This window comes from Ascaphus truei, chromosome 11 (assembly GCF_040206685.1).
Source record: "Ascaphus truei isolate aAscTru1 chromosome 11, aAscTru1.hap1, whole genome shotgun sequence".
Lineage (NCBI taxonomy): Eukaryota > Metazoa > Chordata > Amphibia > Anura > Ascaphidae > Ascaphus > Ascaphus truei.
In genome coordinates this window covers 48,405,336-48,422,201 of record NC_134493.1, presented here as the reverse complement: position 1 = coordinate 48,422,201, position 16,866 = coordinate 48,405,336, and the positions used below count along the sequence as shown (strand labels likewise).

Here is a 16,866-nt window from a genome sequence, read left to right as displayed (position 1 = left end):
CTGGAGGTTTGAAATGGCTTTGTGCATGTAATGTAGAAATAAAGAGGCAGCGTGTGATGGATCAGAGCAGATCAGCAGTGACTCCCCTGGCAAAGTCCATCCTCTGTACCAGAGGCTCCTATTTCCGTGTCTGGCATGCACACGCCTGGGTAGAAGCGAAGCACTTCGGTACTTGTAGTTTTTCGTCCCATCCGGCGCGAGGTGTGTTGAGCCCATTTCGGACTACAACTCCCAGAGTGCACAGAGGGGCAGGGCTGCCTTGCCCATAGCCGCTCGGGACCAGTCATTCAGACATGCCTTTGCTTATTGACAGCCAGAGGGTCAATGTAACTCAGTCCTCGGCACAGCTGGTGCAAGCGTTCCCGTGTCTGCGGGTAAGGGGTAACTGCTGGGGTACGTGTCTGCGGGTGAGGGGTAACTGCTGGGGTACGCGTGAACGTGTCTGCTGGTAAGGGGTAACTGCTGGGGTACGTGTGTGCATGTAAGGGGTAACTGCTGGGGTACGTGTGCACGTGTGCACGTGTCTGCGGGTAAGGGGTAACTGCTGGGGTACGTGTACACGTGTCTGTGGGTAAGGGGTAGCTGCTGGGGTACGCGTGCACGTGTCTGCGGGTGAGGGGTAACTTTTGGGGTAGGAGGTGTGCACGTGTCTGCGGGTGAGAGGTAACTGTTGGGGTACGCGTGCACGTGTCTGCGGGTGAGGGGTAACTGCTGGGGTACGCGTGCACGTGTCTGGCGGTGAGGGGTAACTGCTGGGGTACGCGTGCACGTGTCTGCGGGTGAGGGGTAACTGCTGGGGTACGCGTGCACGTGTATGCGGGTGAGGGGTAACTGCTGGGGTACGCGTGCACGTGTCTGCGGGTGAGGGGTAACTGCTGGGGTACGAGTGAACGTGTCTGCAGGTAAGGGGTAACTGCTGGGGTACGCGTGCACGTGTCTGCGGGTGAGGGGTAACTGCTGGGGTACGTGTGCACGTGTCTGCGGGTGAGGGGTAACTGCTGGGGTACGCGTGAACGTGTCTGCAGGTGAGGGGTAACTGCTGGGGTACGCGTGCACGTCTGCGGGTGAGGGGTAACTGCTGGGGTACGTGTACATGTGTCTGCGGGTGAGGGGTAACTGCTGGGGTACGCGTGCACGTGTCTGGCGGTGAGGGGTAAATGCTGGGGTACGCGTGCACGTGTCTGCGGGTGAGGGGTAACTGCTGGGGTACGCGTGCACGTGTCTGCGGGTAAGGGGTAACTGCTGGGGTACGTGTCTGCGGGTGAGGGGTAACTGCTGGGGTACGCGTGAACGTGTCTGCTGGTAAGGGGTAACTGCTGGGGTACGTGTGTGCATGTAAGGGGTAACTGCTGGGGTACGTGTGTGCATGTAAGGGGTAACTGCTGGGGTACGTGTGCACGTGTCTGCGGGTAAGGGGTAACTGCTGGGGTACGTGTACACGTGTCTGTGGGTAAGGGGTAGCTGCTGGGGTACGCGTGCACGTGTCTGCGGGTGAGGGGTAACTTTTGGGGTAGGAGGTGTGCACGTGTCTGCGGGTGAGAGGTAACTGTTGGGGTACGCGTGCACGTGTCTGCGGGTGAGGGGTAACTGCTGGGGTACGCGTGCACGTGTCTGGCGGTGAGGGGTAACTGCTGGGGTACGCGTGCACGTGTCTGCGGGTGAGGGGTAACTGCTGGGGTACGCGTGCACGTGTCTGCGGGTGAGGGGTAACTGCTGGGGTACGCGTGCACGTGTCTGCGGGTGAGGGGTAACTGCTGGGGTACGAGTGAACGTGTCTGCAGGTAAGGGGTAACTGCTGGGGTACGCGTGCACATGTCTGCGGGTGAGGGGTAACTGCTGGGGTATGCGTGCACGTGTCTGCAGATGAGGGGTAACTGCTGGGGTATGCGTGCACGTCTGCGGGTGAGGGGTAACTGCTGGGGTACGTGTGCACGTGTCTGCGGGTGAGGGGTAACTGCTGGGGTACGCGTGCACGTGTCTGCAGGTAAGGGGTAACTGCTGGGGTACGTGTACACGTGTCTGCGGGTGAGGGGTAACTGCTGGGGTACGCGTGCACGTGTCTGGCGGTGAGGGGTAAATGCTGGGGTACGCGTGCATGTGTCTGCGGGTGAGGGGTAACTGCTGGGGTACGCGTGCACGTGTCTGCGGGTGAGGGGTAACTGCTGGGGTACCCGTGTCTGCGAGTGAGGGGTAACTGCTGGGGTATGCGTGCACGTGTCTGCGGGTGAGGGGTAACTGCTGGGGTACGCGGGTGAGGGGTAACTGCTGGGGTACGCGTGCACGTGTCTGCGGGTGAGGGGTAACTGCTGGGGTACGCGTGCACGTGTCTGCGGGTGAGGGGTAACTGCTGGGGTACGTGTGTGCATGTAAGGGGTAACTGCTGGGGTACGTGTGCACGTGTCTGCGGGTAAGGGGTAACTGCTGTGGTACGTGTCTGCGGGTAAGGGGTAGCTGCTGGGGTACGCGTGCACGTGTCTGCGGGTGAGGGGTAACTTTTGGGGTAGGAGGTGTGCACGTGTCTGCGGGTGAGAGGTAACTGTTGGGGTACGCGTGCACGTGTCTGCGGGTGAGGGGTAACTGCTGGGGTACGCGTGCACGTGTCTGGCGGTGAGGGGTACCTGCTGGGGTACGCGTGCACGTGTCTGCAGGTAAGGGGTAACTGCTGGGGTACGTGTACACGGGTGAGGGGTAACTGCTGGGGTACGCGTGCACGTGTCTGGCGGTGAGGGGTAAATGCTGGAGTACGCGTGCACGTGTCTGCGGGTGAGGGGTAACTGCTGGGGTACGCGTGCACGTGTCTGCGGGTGAGGGGTAACTGCTGGGGTACGCGTGCACGTGTCTGCGGGTGAGGGGTAACTGCTGGGGTACGCGTGCACGTGTCTGCGGGTGAGGGGTAACTGCTGGGGTACGCGTGCACGTGTCTGCGGGTGAGGGGTAACTGCTGGGGTACGTGTGCACGTGTCTGCGGGTGAGGGGTAACTGCTGGGGTACGTGTGCACGTGTCTGCGGGTGAGGGGTAACTGCTGGGGTACGCGTGCACGTGTCTGCGGGTGAGGGGTAACTGCTGGGGTACGTGTGCACGTGTCTGCGGGTGAGGGGTAACTGCTGGGGTACGCGTGCACGTGTCTGCGGGTAAGGGGTAACTGCTGGGGTACGCGTGCACGTGTCTGCGGGTAAGGGGTAGCTGCTGGGGTACGTGTGTGCATGTCTGGCTGTGAGGGGTAACTGCTGGGGTACGTGTACATGTGTCTGCGGGTGAGGGTAACTGCTGGGGTACGCGTGCACGTGTCTGCGGGTGAGGGGTAACTGCTGGGGTAAGTGTACATGTCTGCGGGTGAGGGGTAACTGCTGGGGTACGCGTGCACGTGTCTGCGGGTGAGGGGTAACTGCTGGGGTACGCGTACACGTGTCTGCGGGTGAGGGGTAACTGCTGGGGTACACGTGCACGTGTCTGCAGGTAAGGGGTAACTGCTGGGGTACGTGTACATGTGTCTGCGGGTGAGGGGTAACTGCTGGGGTACGCGTGCACGTGTCTGCGGGTGAGGGGTAACTGCTGGGGTACGCGTGCACGTGTCTGCGGGTGAGGGGTAACTGCTGGGGTACGCGTGCACGTGTCTGCGGGTGAGGGGTAACTGCTGGGGTACGCGTGCACGTGTCTGCGGGTGAGGGGTAACTGCTGGGGTACGCGTGCACGTGTCTGCGGGTGAGGGGTAACTGCTGGGGTACGCGTGCACGTGTCTGCGGGTGAGGGGTAACTGCTGGGGTACGCGTGCACGTGTCTGCGGGTGAGGGGTAACTGCTGGGGTACGCGTGCACGTGTCTGCGGGTGAGGGGTAACTGCTGGGGTACACGTGTACATGTATCTGCGGGTAAGGGGTAACTGCTGGGGTACGCGTGCACGTGTCTGCGGGTGAGGGGTAACTGCTGGGGTACGCGTGCACGTGTCTGCGGGTGAGGGGTAACTGCTGGGGTACGCGTGCACGTGTCTGCGGGTGAGGGGTAACTGCTGGGGTACGCGTGCACGTGTCTGCGGGTGAGGGGTAACTGCTGGGGTACGTGTCTGCGGGTGAGGGGTAACTGCTGGGGTACGTGTCTGCGGATTGTGTTTGGGAATCACAGTAACAGACTCTGCAACCAAGTGATCACTGCTTAGTTTTCATTAAAGATTATTATTATTTTTTATAGCTATTTTACGTTGCTTTAAATGGTCTCTTGCTGAAGAGGTGATGTGTCTCTTTGGGTGTGTTCTGTTTCTGTGGCTATTGCACCAATGTGATCATGAACAGCTGTGATTGAGACATTGCCTGGTGTCTGGTTAATCTCCCAGCTCAATGGATAAGAATTTAAAGGCAAGCTAAAACAGGCAAAAAGTTGTGCTTGCTAATCAGTGTTTTCCAACCAGACAGATTGTAGGTGTGGGGAGGGTATTGACCCGGCGGTCTTGGTGCATGTTGGCACCAATGACAAGGTTAGAGAAAGATGGAGGGTCCTAAAAAATGGCAGACAGTCAGAGATCAGGGAGGTTAATGCATGGCTAAGAAAGTGGTGTAGGAAGGAGGGTTTTGTTTTTTTTTGAGCACTGGGACGCCTTTTTTGAGAGGTGCCATCTATATTCTAGGGACGGATTGCACTTCAATGAAGAGGGATCTTCTGTGCTAGGGGGGAGAATGTTAAAAAGGTTGGAGGAGATTTTAAACTAGGATGGAGGGGGGAGGGGAATGAAACAGATAACAAACTAAATACAATTGAAGAGGAAACAAGGGGTTTTGGAGGTAGTATATGGGAAAGTGCGAGTTTGACAAGCAGTGAGACACCAATAGTACATAGAGATGATGATGATAATAATAGAAAACTTCTAAAGACTAACCAAATTGGCGCAGAAAGGAAGAAGCAGATAAGATAAGGTACAGGCTGAAAAAAAACTGAAATGCATGCTTGCTAATGCAAGAAGCCTGACAGATAAAATGGGGGAGCTTGAATTAATAGCTGCAAGGCATTACTGAAACATGGTGGGATGAAACTCATGACTGGGCAGTTAATTTAGAGGGTTATTCCCTTTTTCGGAAGGATCGAGCAAATAGAAGAAGAGGTGGAGTATGTTTTTATATGTTAAACCGGATCTAAAGCCTATAATAAGGGAAGATGTTTACAAAGGAATGATGAAAATGTAGAGACATTGTGGATAGAAATTAGCAGTGGAGGTAAAAGTATAAAGAAAATGTTTGTGGGAATATGCTATAAACCACCAAATATCTGTGAGATTGAGGAAGCTAAAATACTTTTGCAAATGGAGAAGGCATCAAAACTGGGTCATGTTTGCATAATTGGGTGATTTTAATTATCCAGACATAGACTGGGGCAATGAGATTAACATTACAACAAAAGGAAACAGGTTTTTGGGGGTGCTTAAAGACAATTATATGACCCAAATGATTGAGGAACCAACCAGGAGACGGGCAGTTCTGGATTTGGTCATATCAAACAATGTAGAAGTAATAACAAATATTCAAGTCCTGGAACATTTGGATAACAGTGCTCATAACATGGTCTCATTTGAAATACATTTTCAAAAAACAGATTACTTGGGTTCAACAAAGACATTAAACTTTTGAAAAGCAGATTTTATTAAACTGAGGGCTAATCTACAAGTAATCCATTGGGATGTTTTTGCAGGGAAAAATGTAGAAGATAAATGGGCAGTCTTTAAAACATTGTTAGAAAAGCACACTTATCAGATTATACCCTTGGGTAATAAGTGTAAAAGAAATAAGTCAAAACCAATGTGGCTAAATAAACAGGTAGGGGAGGAAATGGAAAAGAAGAGGCAGGTGTTTAGATTCTTTAGGTCAGAAGGGACAGAGACATCGTATCAGAATTATAAGGAATCTAACAAAAATTGCAAAAGGGCAATCTAATTAGCAAAAATGGATAATGAAAAAAGGATTGCAATACAACGTAAGATCAACCCTAAAAAGTTGGGTTTACATGGGAAGGATGTTGATCCAGGGATTAATCCGATTGCCAATTCTTGGAGTCGGGAAGGAATTTATTTTTCCCCTTATGAGATATCATTGGATGATATGACACTGGGGTTTTTTGTTTACCTTCTTCTGGATCAACAAGTAAGTATAGATATAGGATAAAGTATCTGTTGTCTAAATTTAGCATAGGTTGAACTTGATGGACATACGTCTTTTTTGAACCTCATCTACTATGTAACCATGGTTCCATGGAGCCTTGGGTTCCTGCGCATCCCTAAAAGGTTCCCTGCAATTTTTTTGTAAAATTGAAAATAGTATCAAATACAGAAGATTTTACAATGCATCTGATCTCTGACGCGCTATTAGAGAGGGTTGGGGTTCCTTACAATGCATCTGATCTTAGACGCGCTATTAGAGAGGGTTGAGGGTTCCTCAGAATTTTACACTGCTTTACATTGGTGGAGCGGCTCGTATGTTCTCTAGCAGTAAAGCAGTTGATTAAAAGACATTTCTATAAATATGATACAATTGTATCTGTTAACACCTTGGTAATAAGGGCTTCAGTAAAGCATAGGCAGTGATAGTTAAACTGTTTCATTCAACATCATATTGCAGCATAATTGCCCTTTTTTTCAATTTAGTTAGGGCATTGGAAAGTATTAATTATACACTTTTTTTTAAATTGACATGATTCTAAGAGTTTCAAAAATTGTAATCAGTGGGAATGCAAAAGCATTGCATAATATGTGCACATATTGGTGTTAATTACTTTGGTGTAATGTATACATGATTTGCAGTTGGGGAACAATTTGTTAAAATGGACACAGTCAAAAAAACCATACCAGTGTTATTACATGCCACCTGATAACATGTACTTTGACTAATTGCAGCTGTAAGGCTATAGTAAAACACGGGTTGCAAACTATGATCCCAATAAGCTGACATTTTTGTGACGTCTGTTTTATTTCTGTTCGTTAGGAGCGAGCAAAAGTTTTAACCAGCCAATCAACGCGGACATTTGGACCCAAAGGTTTTCTATACGTGCAGCAAAGGGAATTGGCTGCAACAACGTCTAATGACCGTATGTAAACTACCCCTTGCACTATTTTACGGTGTTAAGAAAGATACTAGTAAAACCTACAGCTACCTATATGTCTTGCTACTTATTTCTGTCCGTGCATAATTTGCTTAGATGTGATAATGGAATAATGCACATTGGTCGCATCTTGTATTCTTTGCTTTTAATATTAATCGGTTTCTGGTATCCTTTTATAGCTGCCGGCTATGTAGTGATTAACTCCAACAATGACTATCTCTTAATTAAATGGCGCGATGACTGATAATTTTCTTGAGTTTGGTCTGGAAGAAGAAACAGCGCGTGTGTGTGCGCGCGCGTGCGTGTGTGTGTGTAAAACGAAACAATGGTGTCTAATCTGCGTTTTATCCTTTTAAACAGGCTCCATTGCCATCCTTGGTTCTGAAGATGCAACCACTTGCCACATTGTAATACTCAGACACACAGGTAGAGTAAATGCCATGTCGTTGTTTGCAAATGCACACAGATAAGTGCAAACATGGGTACTTGGATAATGAGTAGTTTATTGCCTTACAGCATAGACTATGATCATAAGCAAAAGTCAAATCATAGACTCTGCTAGGGGAGGTCCCAAGCAGGCTTTATATACACTTTTCATAGTCTAACATTGGTTAATAGGCAGATTATGATGACGTGACACACACATTCGGTGATTACGCAGGCTACTACCTATTCTAAGCCTATCATTTTAAAGGTCACTAAACATTAGTAACAACTGCTTAAAAACAACTTGGTACAACAACAAAGTACGTTGGAATAAATCTTATCACTATACTTCTGTGCAACAAATCAAATGGTGAAATCTACTGTCGGCGAAACTCATCCTTTCATACAAACAAACGCATTCTTTCACACAGAACTGGTCATGACAGACAAAGTGGTTTCTGAACACCGCAAACAACCTCATCTCTAGAGACCCCCCCCCCCCCAAGTCCATTTCATCAATATGTTAATTTCAACAATATTAGATCAACAGACACATTGTAATGCTCAGACACACAAGCAGAGAGACAAGAATTTGAGCCTCAGGTTTGTAAAATGTATGCAGGATTAAGCCTTACTTGCCAGACTTCTAGCACTGTCTGCTTTATGGTTTGATTCATATAATAATAAAAAGTGCAGACTTGCAATCTCGGAAGCATGTGCGCAGATGTGGCCCTGTATCTAGCTTTGCACATATGAGTGTGCTCTGCAAATCTGTGTATCATTTGTGATACTGTTGCTGTATGACTGCTTTTTGTATAGGTATCAGGTGTCTTGTGTTAATTAACCAGTTTGCTCAGCGTAATTAATGCATTACCAATCTTTGTTCCACACCAATTAAAACGACCGCATTAAATATTATTGCAGTTTTAACGCGTAGGCATGCATAAAATACAGTACGCATTCACACAGGAGAGAGATTTTTGAAATTGACGTTAAATCAAACTACTGCCTGTGGCATCTGCTAAACATATAGACTGTACATGTAACGGTGCACACACCTATAGGGATATTGTTAACCCTTCCTTTGCCAGAGGGACTTGCGAATTGAAGGCGCTCGTGTGTTAGTATTTTTGTATAGGGTTTATTATCCAAATGCATACACATAAATTAGCACGTTTGTTAAATTGCTTTATAATATCGTGGATTATACATTACTGCAGCACCGGTGTTTTTTTTTTTTGTTTTTTTTGTACTGTGCAATGAGTATTCTGACATAGGAATTTCTATAAATCTATTTACAGCATACAAATGGGTTTAATTTGAACTCCTTCACGTCCAGGGTCCCACCCACTACAATGCGTCACTGGCCCCCCCCTTATCAAAAGCAAGGGGTTAAAAATGTGTACGGGACGGAGGTCGTCATTGGCTGTTGCCATAGCGATGTTAAGGGCGAGTGCTGTAACGGCTTACGTGACTCAAGGCCACTTTGACATTTTGTTCACTTTACAATGGAACAAATTGTATTAAGTGGCAGTCGTCGTATTCAGCTGCAATGCAGCGATGTTATTGAACGCATTCCAACCATTTGTTGGGCTACCCGCAGTATGACATCCAGGTCAGCTGTGGTCTCAAATCCTCAATGGGTTTTTTTTACATTTGAGAAAGTTAATGTTTTTTTTTTTAAATAAATTGTAATTGAGCGCGAAACCCAAGAAATATTCTACAAATTATCAATGTATCATAGAAACGTAGAATATGACTGCAGATAAGAGCCGCTTGCTTCATCTTGTATACATTTGGTAAATACATTTCCGACAAATCAATGGAACGGCCTATTCCATAAAAAAAATTGTAGAAACATTCTTTGAATACTTTTTTTTTTTAAATGTAACATTTTTATAAATAAGTTAGGCTATATAATATTAAAAGCAATATACTGTTGTCATCACACCCCAAAAAATAATAATAAAGTAACATTTTGATGCGTTCAGTTACAACTACGAATTTTACGTTCCATTTCGGGCCATGGTATTTGTGGAGCCTCTGAAAGGTCCGGGGGCCCTGAGCCCAGTTCTCAGTTGCCTTAAGATTAGGGTGACCATATTCTTATTCTTCCGGGGAACAACCGGGACGCATGCGCAAAAGGCAAGCGCAGACCCTGTGTGCGTGACTGGTAAACTCAAAGAAAACTGGGACATTTCAGTATACAGGGACAAAAAAAAGAGACGTCTTGTCACCCTAATTGAGAGCGCTCTTTCTCAGACCTTTAATTCTATATCTGCCAACGCAGCCAATCTCTGCACAAATTACCCATTGATTAGTGGGGAATTTCAGCCGAAAATGGCCTAATTTGCAACTTTGTCATGTATAGAATAAGCCCGTTGGTCCTCGGCTTTATTTCATATTTAAGATATATACTAAGGCGTTTTGAATTCCCTTATGGTATCGGCCTGTCCCACCTCTCCCGGCCATATTTTCCCCTTGAGTTTTACCTATTTGGGTGGTGTATATTTTCAACAATGCTAAAATGCGTTTTTTTTTTAAACCCATTTTAGGAAATGGGGCCACATGTCTAGCACACTGTGACGGATCTGATACTGAGAACGAGGTGGCAGACATTTTATATTCAGTCAGGTCTTTGACAGAAAACATCGGCGAGGGCAGGTACAGTGGGTTTGTGTTTGTTTTTCTACTCTCTCTGTCATGAGCTGTGGACTCTAAAGGTCACAGACTGTGTTTCATTATAATCCATAAATCAACCATTGGGCTCTAATAAGTGATTAGATTATCCATAGTCCGTTTTGCTGTGGGGTAGGAGTAACGTTCGCGAGATCCCAAAATCACCGTTTATGGCGAACACGACCAAATGTCCAAATATCTGCAAAGTGCATAAAACCTTTGTGTAAACCACCGTAACTATATTTTTATTGAAGTGAAGATGCCCTGTTTAGAGCAGCCTGTTGCTCGATCCCCAGGTTGTTGCTGGCTCGTAGATCTGTCCTGATTTAAGAGGACCAAAGTGAACTGAATTCAGTGGCCTGTTCAATTGATAACATTTATTTATTTTTACCCAAATCTGACATCTAATAAGTATTTTAATTTATTTGTTAAAGTTGGACTTGGGAGGGTTTTAATTTCCTCTCTGTGTGATGTCACAGAGTGCTGAGCGAGCGCTTGTACAGCCAGTGTCCCACCTCCCCTTATCTTTATAGGGTCTCTGGTAAGGACAGGTTGGGATAATGGGAAAGAAAACACTTGAATGACAAACCCTTCCCCATTCAGAGGCCCCTAAGAAATGCAACTGTCCGACTATGTCCAGAAGTTCCAATGACTAGCGCTGGCCTGACTGTCCTTGTTTCTATCAGGCTGGAGTTGCACCTTGTTGGAGGTTTCAGTGATGAGCGGAGATTATCGCAGAAACTTTCAAGTCAACTTCTTAGTAAGTTCACGTTTCCATCTTTTGGAAGTAATAGATTACCTGAAACGATTGGCCTGTTATATTTTCCTCCGTTTCTCGTGTTCTGCTCTGCCATAAAACTGCTTAATAAGAATTTTATAGCAATAAAATGTGCACCTCCGCTCCAGTGAGAACAGAAAATGACGTTCGTCCATATTGTTCTAAGAGGATATTAATTTCTCTGTACGTTGTGATGCAATTACACAGCTTTTCTTCCATTCATTTATTGGTCCGTAAAATATTACATTTTTTGGGGGTGTGAACCAAATGACATTTTTTGGTACCTCTGCTGTATATAAGGAGGTGAATCCTTCCTTTTTTAAGAGGTGACACTATTTAAGGTTTAAGCCAGTGTGTGACGTAGCGATCACTGACATTCTCACTGTAAGGTGATTAGAAATTAAAGTAATTGCAACCTCAACATACCTAATTATTTAATACAGCATTCTTCCCACACTGTGTATAAATATATATTTCTGCTGACGCCTCCTACCTACCTGTTGTCCAAACAGATGGAGCGTTCATGATTAATTATGAAACATGCACATTGTTCGCTAACTGTTTGTTTCAGATTGTCTTACCGGTGGTGTTAGGAATGAAGTCACGTCTGCACATTTCCCACACGTTTTATGTAAAGAATAAAGGACTTCTGTAGCGCAACAGAACTCCATTGTACTCATTTAAACATATAAAAATACCCCTTGTGAGCACATTCATGTCTTTAGACAGGTCTGTAGCCCTGCCTACCCCCATTATTGCTTGGCATATGCTTCCACTGCAGCCAGGGATTCTGGGAAATGACATGCATCTGGGCACACAGTGTCACCTTTTGCTTCATGTCCATTTTAACATGGATCCCTATAAGTTTATGCCTGCCGTATTACACAGGTCTCCAGCACAGCCTGGGTTACAGACGTGCATCGCCAGCAAACCTACCTAATGTAAACATTGGACTTTTGTGATCTATATTGTTAACCACTTCTACCATATATTGTATTTTCTTATTTTTCACTGCAGAAACATTTGACAAACAGCCAGATGACATCCACCTGGTTACATACTGTGTGTCAGGTACATTAAATACGTATATATATATTTGAAGTTAAAAACCCCTGCAGTACATTTTTAGAACCTTTAAACATTAACTTCTATGGACATGTTTTTTCAACCTAATCTACTGTGTACCATGTAATGTTCCCCTTACATTTTGTTTCTTGAATAAACGGTGTTTCTTGCTTTTGCTACAGATTTAAATGATGAGGAGAAGAGCGGTATTCACCGGCCAATAATTTATGGCATTGGTAAGTATATACGTGGGTTTTGTGTTAGCGTTCGGGCGCATTGTCGCAAACTAGTTCATTGTAGAAGATGGATAGTGTATATTTGTAAGTACAGATGCAGGGCCCCTACTAATGAACATGCTGGTATAATTGTACTTCTGATCAGATAATTCATGCCTTGTGCATGAAATATGCACCCAGAGCATTAATAAACCACAGGATGAAATGCTTGAGATATTTTAACCGGGGAAACAAAATAATAATTTTACTGTTTAAATTTACAATTTGAGCCTCTGCTTGCTCTTGATTTCTATATGTTTCTCGAGTTGATTGAGTGCATCTTTGCAGTACTAATACTGCAACCGATCTTGAACCTTTGTCATGCTTTGGCAACAACTGTACTGCAGGTTGCTGCATTTCTACCCAATACCCAGCAGTTTAATGGTCGAAGTGTTGCAAATGTGGAACTGGCTTATGAGGTTTTAGTAATGGTTTTATTTCTCCCCCCCCATAGCTATAAATGTTAAAACCGCAGAGATTTTCAAGGCAACTTTTGAAGATCGGGGACCAGATGAGGATTTGAGATCCGCTCACATTTTAGCAGGAGGAAGAGTACGTTTTTAATGAAGGCAGGCGCTATTGGGTTTTTGGCAATCATTGTAACATGAACTCCCTTCATGCTAAACATCTCTTTATGGTTTTAAACTGCATGTGTTTCTAATGGCAATAAGGCACTGCAGGGATCTGGTTACCATGTTAATGACCTCCAAGTATGGCGTGACTTTTGGCTTGTATTCCATCTTCAAGTCATGGAAAAAAGGGGGTAGTTCCCAGCACTACAACAAAAGTTCCCTTTTTGCTGTTTGGGTTTTGTGCTTATGTGTTTTGCATTTTCCAAGTTGTGGACTTGTTGCTGCTTTTGATTTATTCATTTATTAAATTATCTTTGGCATATCCTCTTTCGTTTATCTCCATTCGTCAGTGTGTGCTGGAAACTACCCCCTTCTCCCCCCCCCCCCTTTTCCTTGCATTTTTTGGAGGAAATAGGTTCCTCCCTGTGCACCCTGTATTTTATCATTCTGTTCCGTATTTGTGAGTGCTGTCTATCCCTGCTCAAACCTTAACGTCATGTTTGAGTGAAGCTGCCTTTTGGTTTTTAGTTGCAATGAGCTATTCGTCATTGTCACTAATAAGCTGATTTATGTATGGCCTCCTTTTTCAAAACCCACATTTAATGAGCCCAGTCACTCACTCCAACTCTTAGCCAATTAAATAATCGAGATTTGTGAAAAAACTGTTCTATATCCTAAAGAACAGGATATAGAACAGGATTTTTATGAATACCCCATGTCTACTCATTTAATTTTAGTACCACAGCGGTTTCATTTATTTGATGCAAGAGTAATTAATTGGTGGTAAGCCAATTTTTCATTAGGGGGGTTGGATTTAAAATTCTGAATAAAATACATTTCTACAGCACCACGGGCATCTATTCAATCCCCGTTAAGGTGATTTTTTTTTAACTGATTCAGTTCAATACTTTTAATAGTGATGTATTGGAAACTATATTTTATGATGGAATCTAAGAAGGATAAAATCGTGGTTCTGAATAATTTGTGCATGATCATTTTCCTTTTTTAACCAAGAACCATAACATTACCCCAAAAAAAAAAAGGCTGTATTGGGGAGTAACATACCATTTCTGTATAATGTCACTAGTGCTGGGATGGCTCGTTACGGGTTTAAAAAATGAAATACAGGGTACAATGTTTTGTAGTTTACGCCAACTGTCCTCCATATTACTTCTATATCATTGTGCAAAATAAACTTGTAGTCCCAGGAGTGGCCAACGCCAGCCCTCAAGAGCCACCAACTGGTCAGTTTTTAAGGATAACCCTGCTTCAGCACAGGTGACTTGGGCAATGTCAACATCTGTGCTGAAGCAGGGATATCCTTAACCTAACCTGTTGGTTATTCCTGTAGTAGTCCATATAATTCACTGACCCTATTCTCTCTGACCATGCAGTTTTTGATTAAGAAGGTGCATAGTTAAGGATGATAGATTCTGTGTATTAAGGGTGGCTGTATCTGGGGCAGTTGGATTAAAAAGGCAGGCAACCTAAAATAGGATCTGTCGCCAAGTAATGCGTACTGTACAGATGTAGCGAAGGATATTATACTCGCTCACAATGTAGCATATTGCATCATAATGCAGAATATCAGATTTTCTAGAGGATTTAATGTCTGTGATCATTCAGGATATCCCAGTATAACCCGCCAGCTGGTGCAATAACCTCCATTATATCTGTATGTGTATTTGTGACTCTGCAACACAATTGAAAACGTCTGTCTCGTTTGTCTTAGATGATTAACATTTATGACGCCCAAACTGAACAAATCAATATTGGACCTTATTCGTGGTCGCCTTTTCCAAATGTGGATTTCTGGCTGGAACAGGAGGATGAGCGTATTCTAGAGGTGAATGGAAATCCCAACGTTGATATGTTTATAAACAAAGTATTTATATTTGACAATGTTTTAGCGATTTTAAAGATTACACATTAGGGCAGGGGTGTCAAAATCCTGTCATGACTGGTCTGATTAGATTTCATTGTACTTAATTTGAGCCATATGTTCCCCCTCTCAAATTACTCCTCCCCCCCTCCCAACCTCCTCATTCACCCTAGTCAAGTGCCCCGCAGAGCAGATCCACTGACCGTGCTTCAAAGGCGCTGCTTGCACGTGTTTTAGCTCTCTCTCTCCCTCCCTACCCCCCTTCCTGCTTGGCCGGTGCCACCCCTGTTCTAGGGGCTTCGTTATCTGGTTTAAGTATCTAAATCGGAACAGCATGCAGTGGCTTTAGAGATTTTACCATACATTGGGCAGTTGGGGATTGCAATTCTTAATGACTAGATTAAGTGGGCTTGAGGGGTGGAGTTCAACACCCCTGTTGTAGATCATAAACCACAAAGTAAGGCCTGGGACATAGTTATTGGAAGCTCGCTGAGGCGCGCTCCTGCTCTGCCTCGCCTGCTGAAAATGGGACTTTTTTCTGTCCTTGCAGGCGAGGCAGTGTGTGCTCAGGGGGCGGAGCGGAGGCGGGGCTAGTCCCCCGCTCTTGACCGATCCTCCGCTTCCCCGAGCGGGGCAAATTTCAAACCTGCCTGTCTGTTCCAAGTTTCTCAGCCTCCGCACGCATCAGCGCGCATGCGGAGGGGTAAACTATAGCTGCGCTTATGACAGATGCAGGGGCTTTGTGCATTTGCTCAGCGCGGCTCAGCCCGCCTCAGCGACGCTTAAACTCACTATGTCCCAGGCCTAAGTCTTGGAGATAAAGAAAAGTGATAGAAATGAACCATGCAAAACTTTTTCTGAGATTTTTGACAATTTTTTTTTTTAAAGGTGTGAATTTGCAAAAAGGTAAAATGTTTGAAATGAGAGCAGCGGGAAGATTTTTGCTCACCTTAATAGTTGTGTGGGGGTGCTCTGGTTACCTTTTAAATAATCCACAGATCACCAGGACCATATGGTCATCACGTGTTCCGATAGAACATAGTGACATTTGTGAATCTGATGGCCATAGCTGTAGGTTTTTATTTTTTTTTGCAACAAAAAATTATTTTTATTAACACATTTGGCGTCTGCTCATTGTTTAAAAATAAGCTGCCTGCACTGATTCAACCAGCCAATATTCTGTTTTGTTAAACATTTCTCTTTTGGTAGTACCTTTCCACATCGCCACAGGCCGAACCGCCACATTTTGTCGCTCATATTAGAGCCACGCTCAAGTTTTTGAAAACCCACCCACATCCTGGGAAATCCATCTTTCCTGATAGAAAACCTCGAACCTACAGAAAGAATGTGGCAGGGACATGGGAGAGAGTGTTTCCTGAGAAGGGCTAAGTTTGGGACTGGCAGAGATGAGGTCTACAACTTCAACTTGTCTGTGCTCCCAAGACTTGTATTCCATGTGTGTAAATATCAGCTTTGGCCCAAACATTGATTTGAAGGACGTGGACTATGGTGCTTTAATCCTATGCAATGCCTTTACCATAATGTAAAGAAGCCAGTAGCCTGTGCCTAAGAACACGACGAAAAAAGGTTAATGCTATCAGTCATTGTTCTCTGTATGCATGTAACTTCATCTTGCTTCTGACTGGTGAGAATCTCTAATGTTCTGCTGACCGGTTACTCCTTGTTGTTACATCTCATTTGTATGGTGCTGCAATCCTATTGGAGTCTCCTGTGATATTAATAACACACGTTCTTAAAATTCAGATATTCTGTGAGTCATTTAGTGTGAGTCATTTAGTGTGTGTGTGTGTGTGTGTGGGGGGGGGGGGGGGTGTAACAAAGGCTTTAAAACCATTACCACCTTCTAATGCAAGATTCTGACAGGTTTTACTATGGGTGTCCTTGTTTATAATTTCTTACAGTTTTAATCAGTAAATGATTGACATAAGGTGCTTTTATAGGTTAGTGTACCACAGTTCTGTAAATCTGGTATGTGAAATGAATGGCGTAGTGATAGTAAATAAACTTTAACACCCATGTACTAATTTAGATGCATGCAACATGCTTTACATTCATGTTTACACTTGATGTACTCCATGATGTGTGAACACT

The 16,866-nt window shown here is 45.0% G+C and overlaps 1 protein-coding gene across 1 annotated transcript; it reads left to right on the top strand.

The window, feature by feature from the left end:
• The first annotated feature begins 246 nt into the window (after nucleotides 1–246).
• On the top strand, nucleotides 247–16,517 carry NTAN1 (N-terminal asparagine amidase). Its single transcript, XM_075566124.1, has 10 exons — nucleotides 247–374; nucleotides 6,960–7,062; nucleotides 7,438–7,503; nucleotides 10,059–10,167; nucleotides 10,869–10,942; nucleotides 11,978–12,031; nucleotides 12,208–12,261; nucleotides 12,755–12,852; nucleotides 14,605–14,718; nucleotides 15,964–16,517. The coding sequence occupies exons 1-10, from the start codon at nucleotides 294–296 to the stop codon at nucleotides 16,141–16,143; spliced, it is 933 nt and encodes a 310-aa protein (XP_075422239.1). The 5' UTR covers nucleotides 247–293; the 3' UTR covers nucleotides 16,144–16,517.
• The last annotated feature ends 349 nt before the right edge of the window (nucleotides 16,518–16,866 follow it).

What these genes read in the sequence shown, in the direction of transcription:
- NTAN1 (XM_075566124.1), top strand. Translation starts at nt 294, where the DNA reads ATGCCTTTGCTTATTGACAGCCAGAGGGTCAATGTAACTCAGTCCTCG. An exon ending in AAGCGTTCCCGTGTCTGCGG is followed by an intron (nt 375 to 6,959) that starts GTAAGGGGTAAC and finishes TCTGTTCGTTAG; the next exon opens with GAGCGAGCAAAAGTTTTAAC. An exon ending in AGGATGAGCGTATTCTAGAG is followed by an intron (nt 14,719 to 15,963) that starts GTGAATGGAAAT and finishes CTCTTTTGGTAG; the next exon opens with TACCTTTCCACATCGCCACA.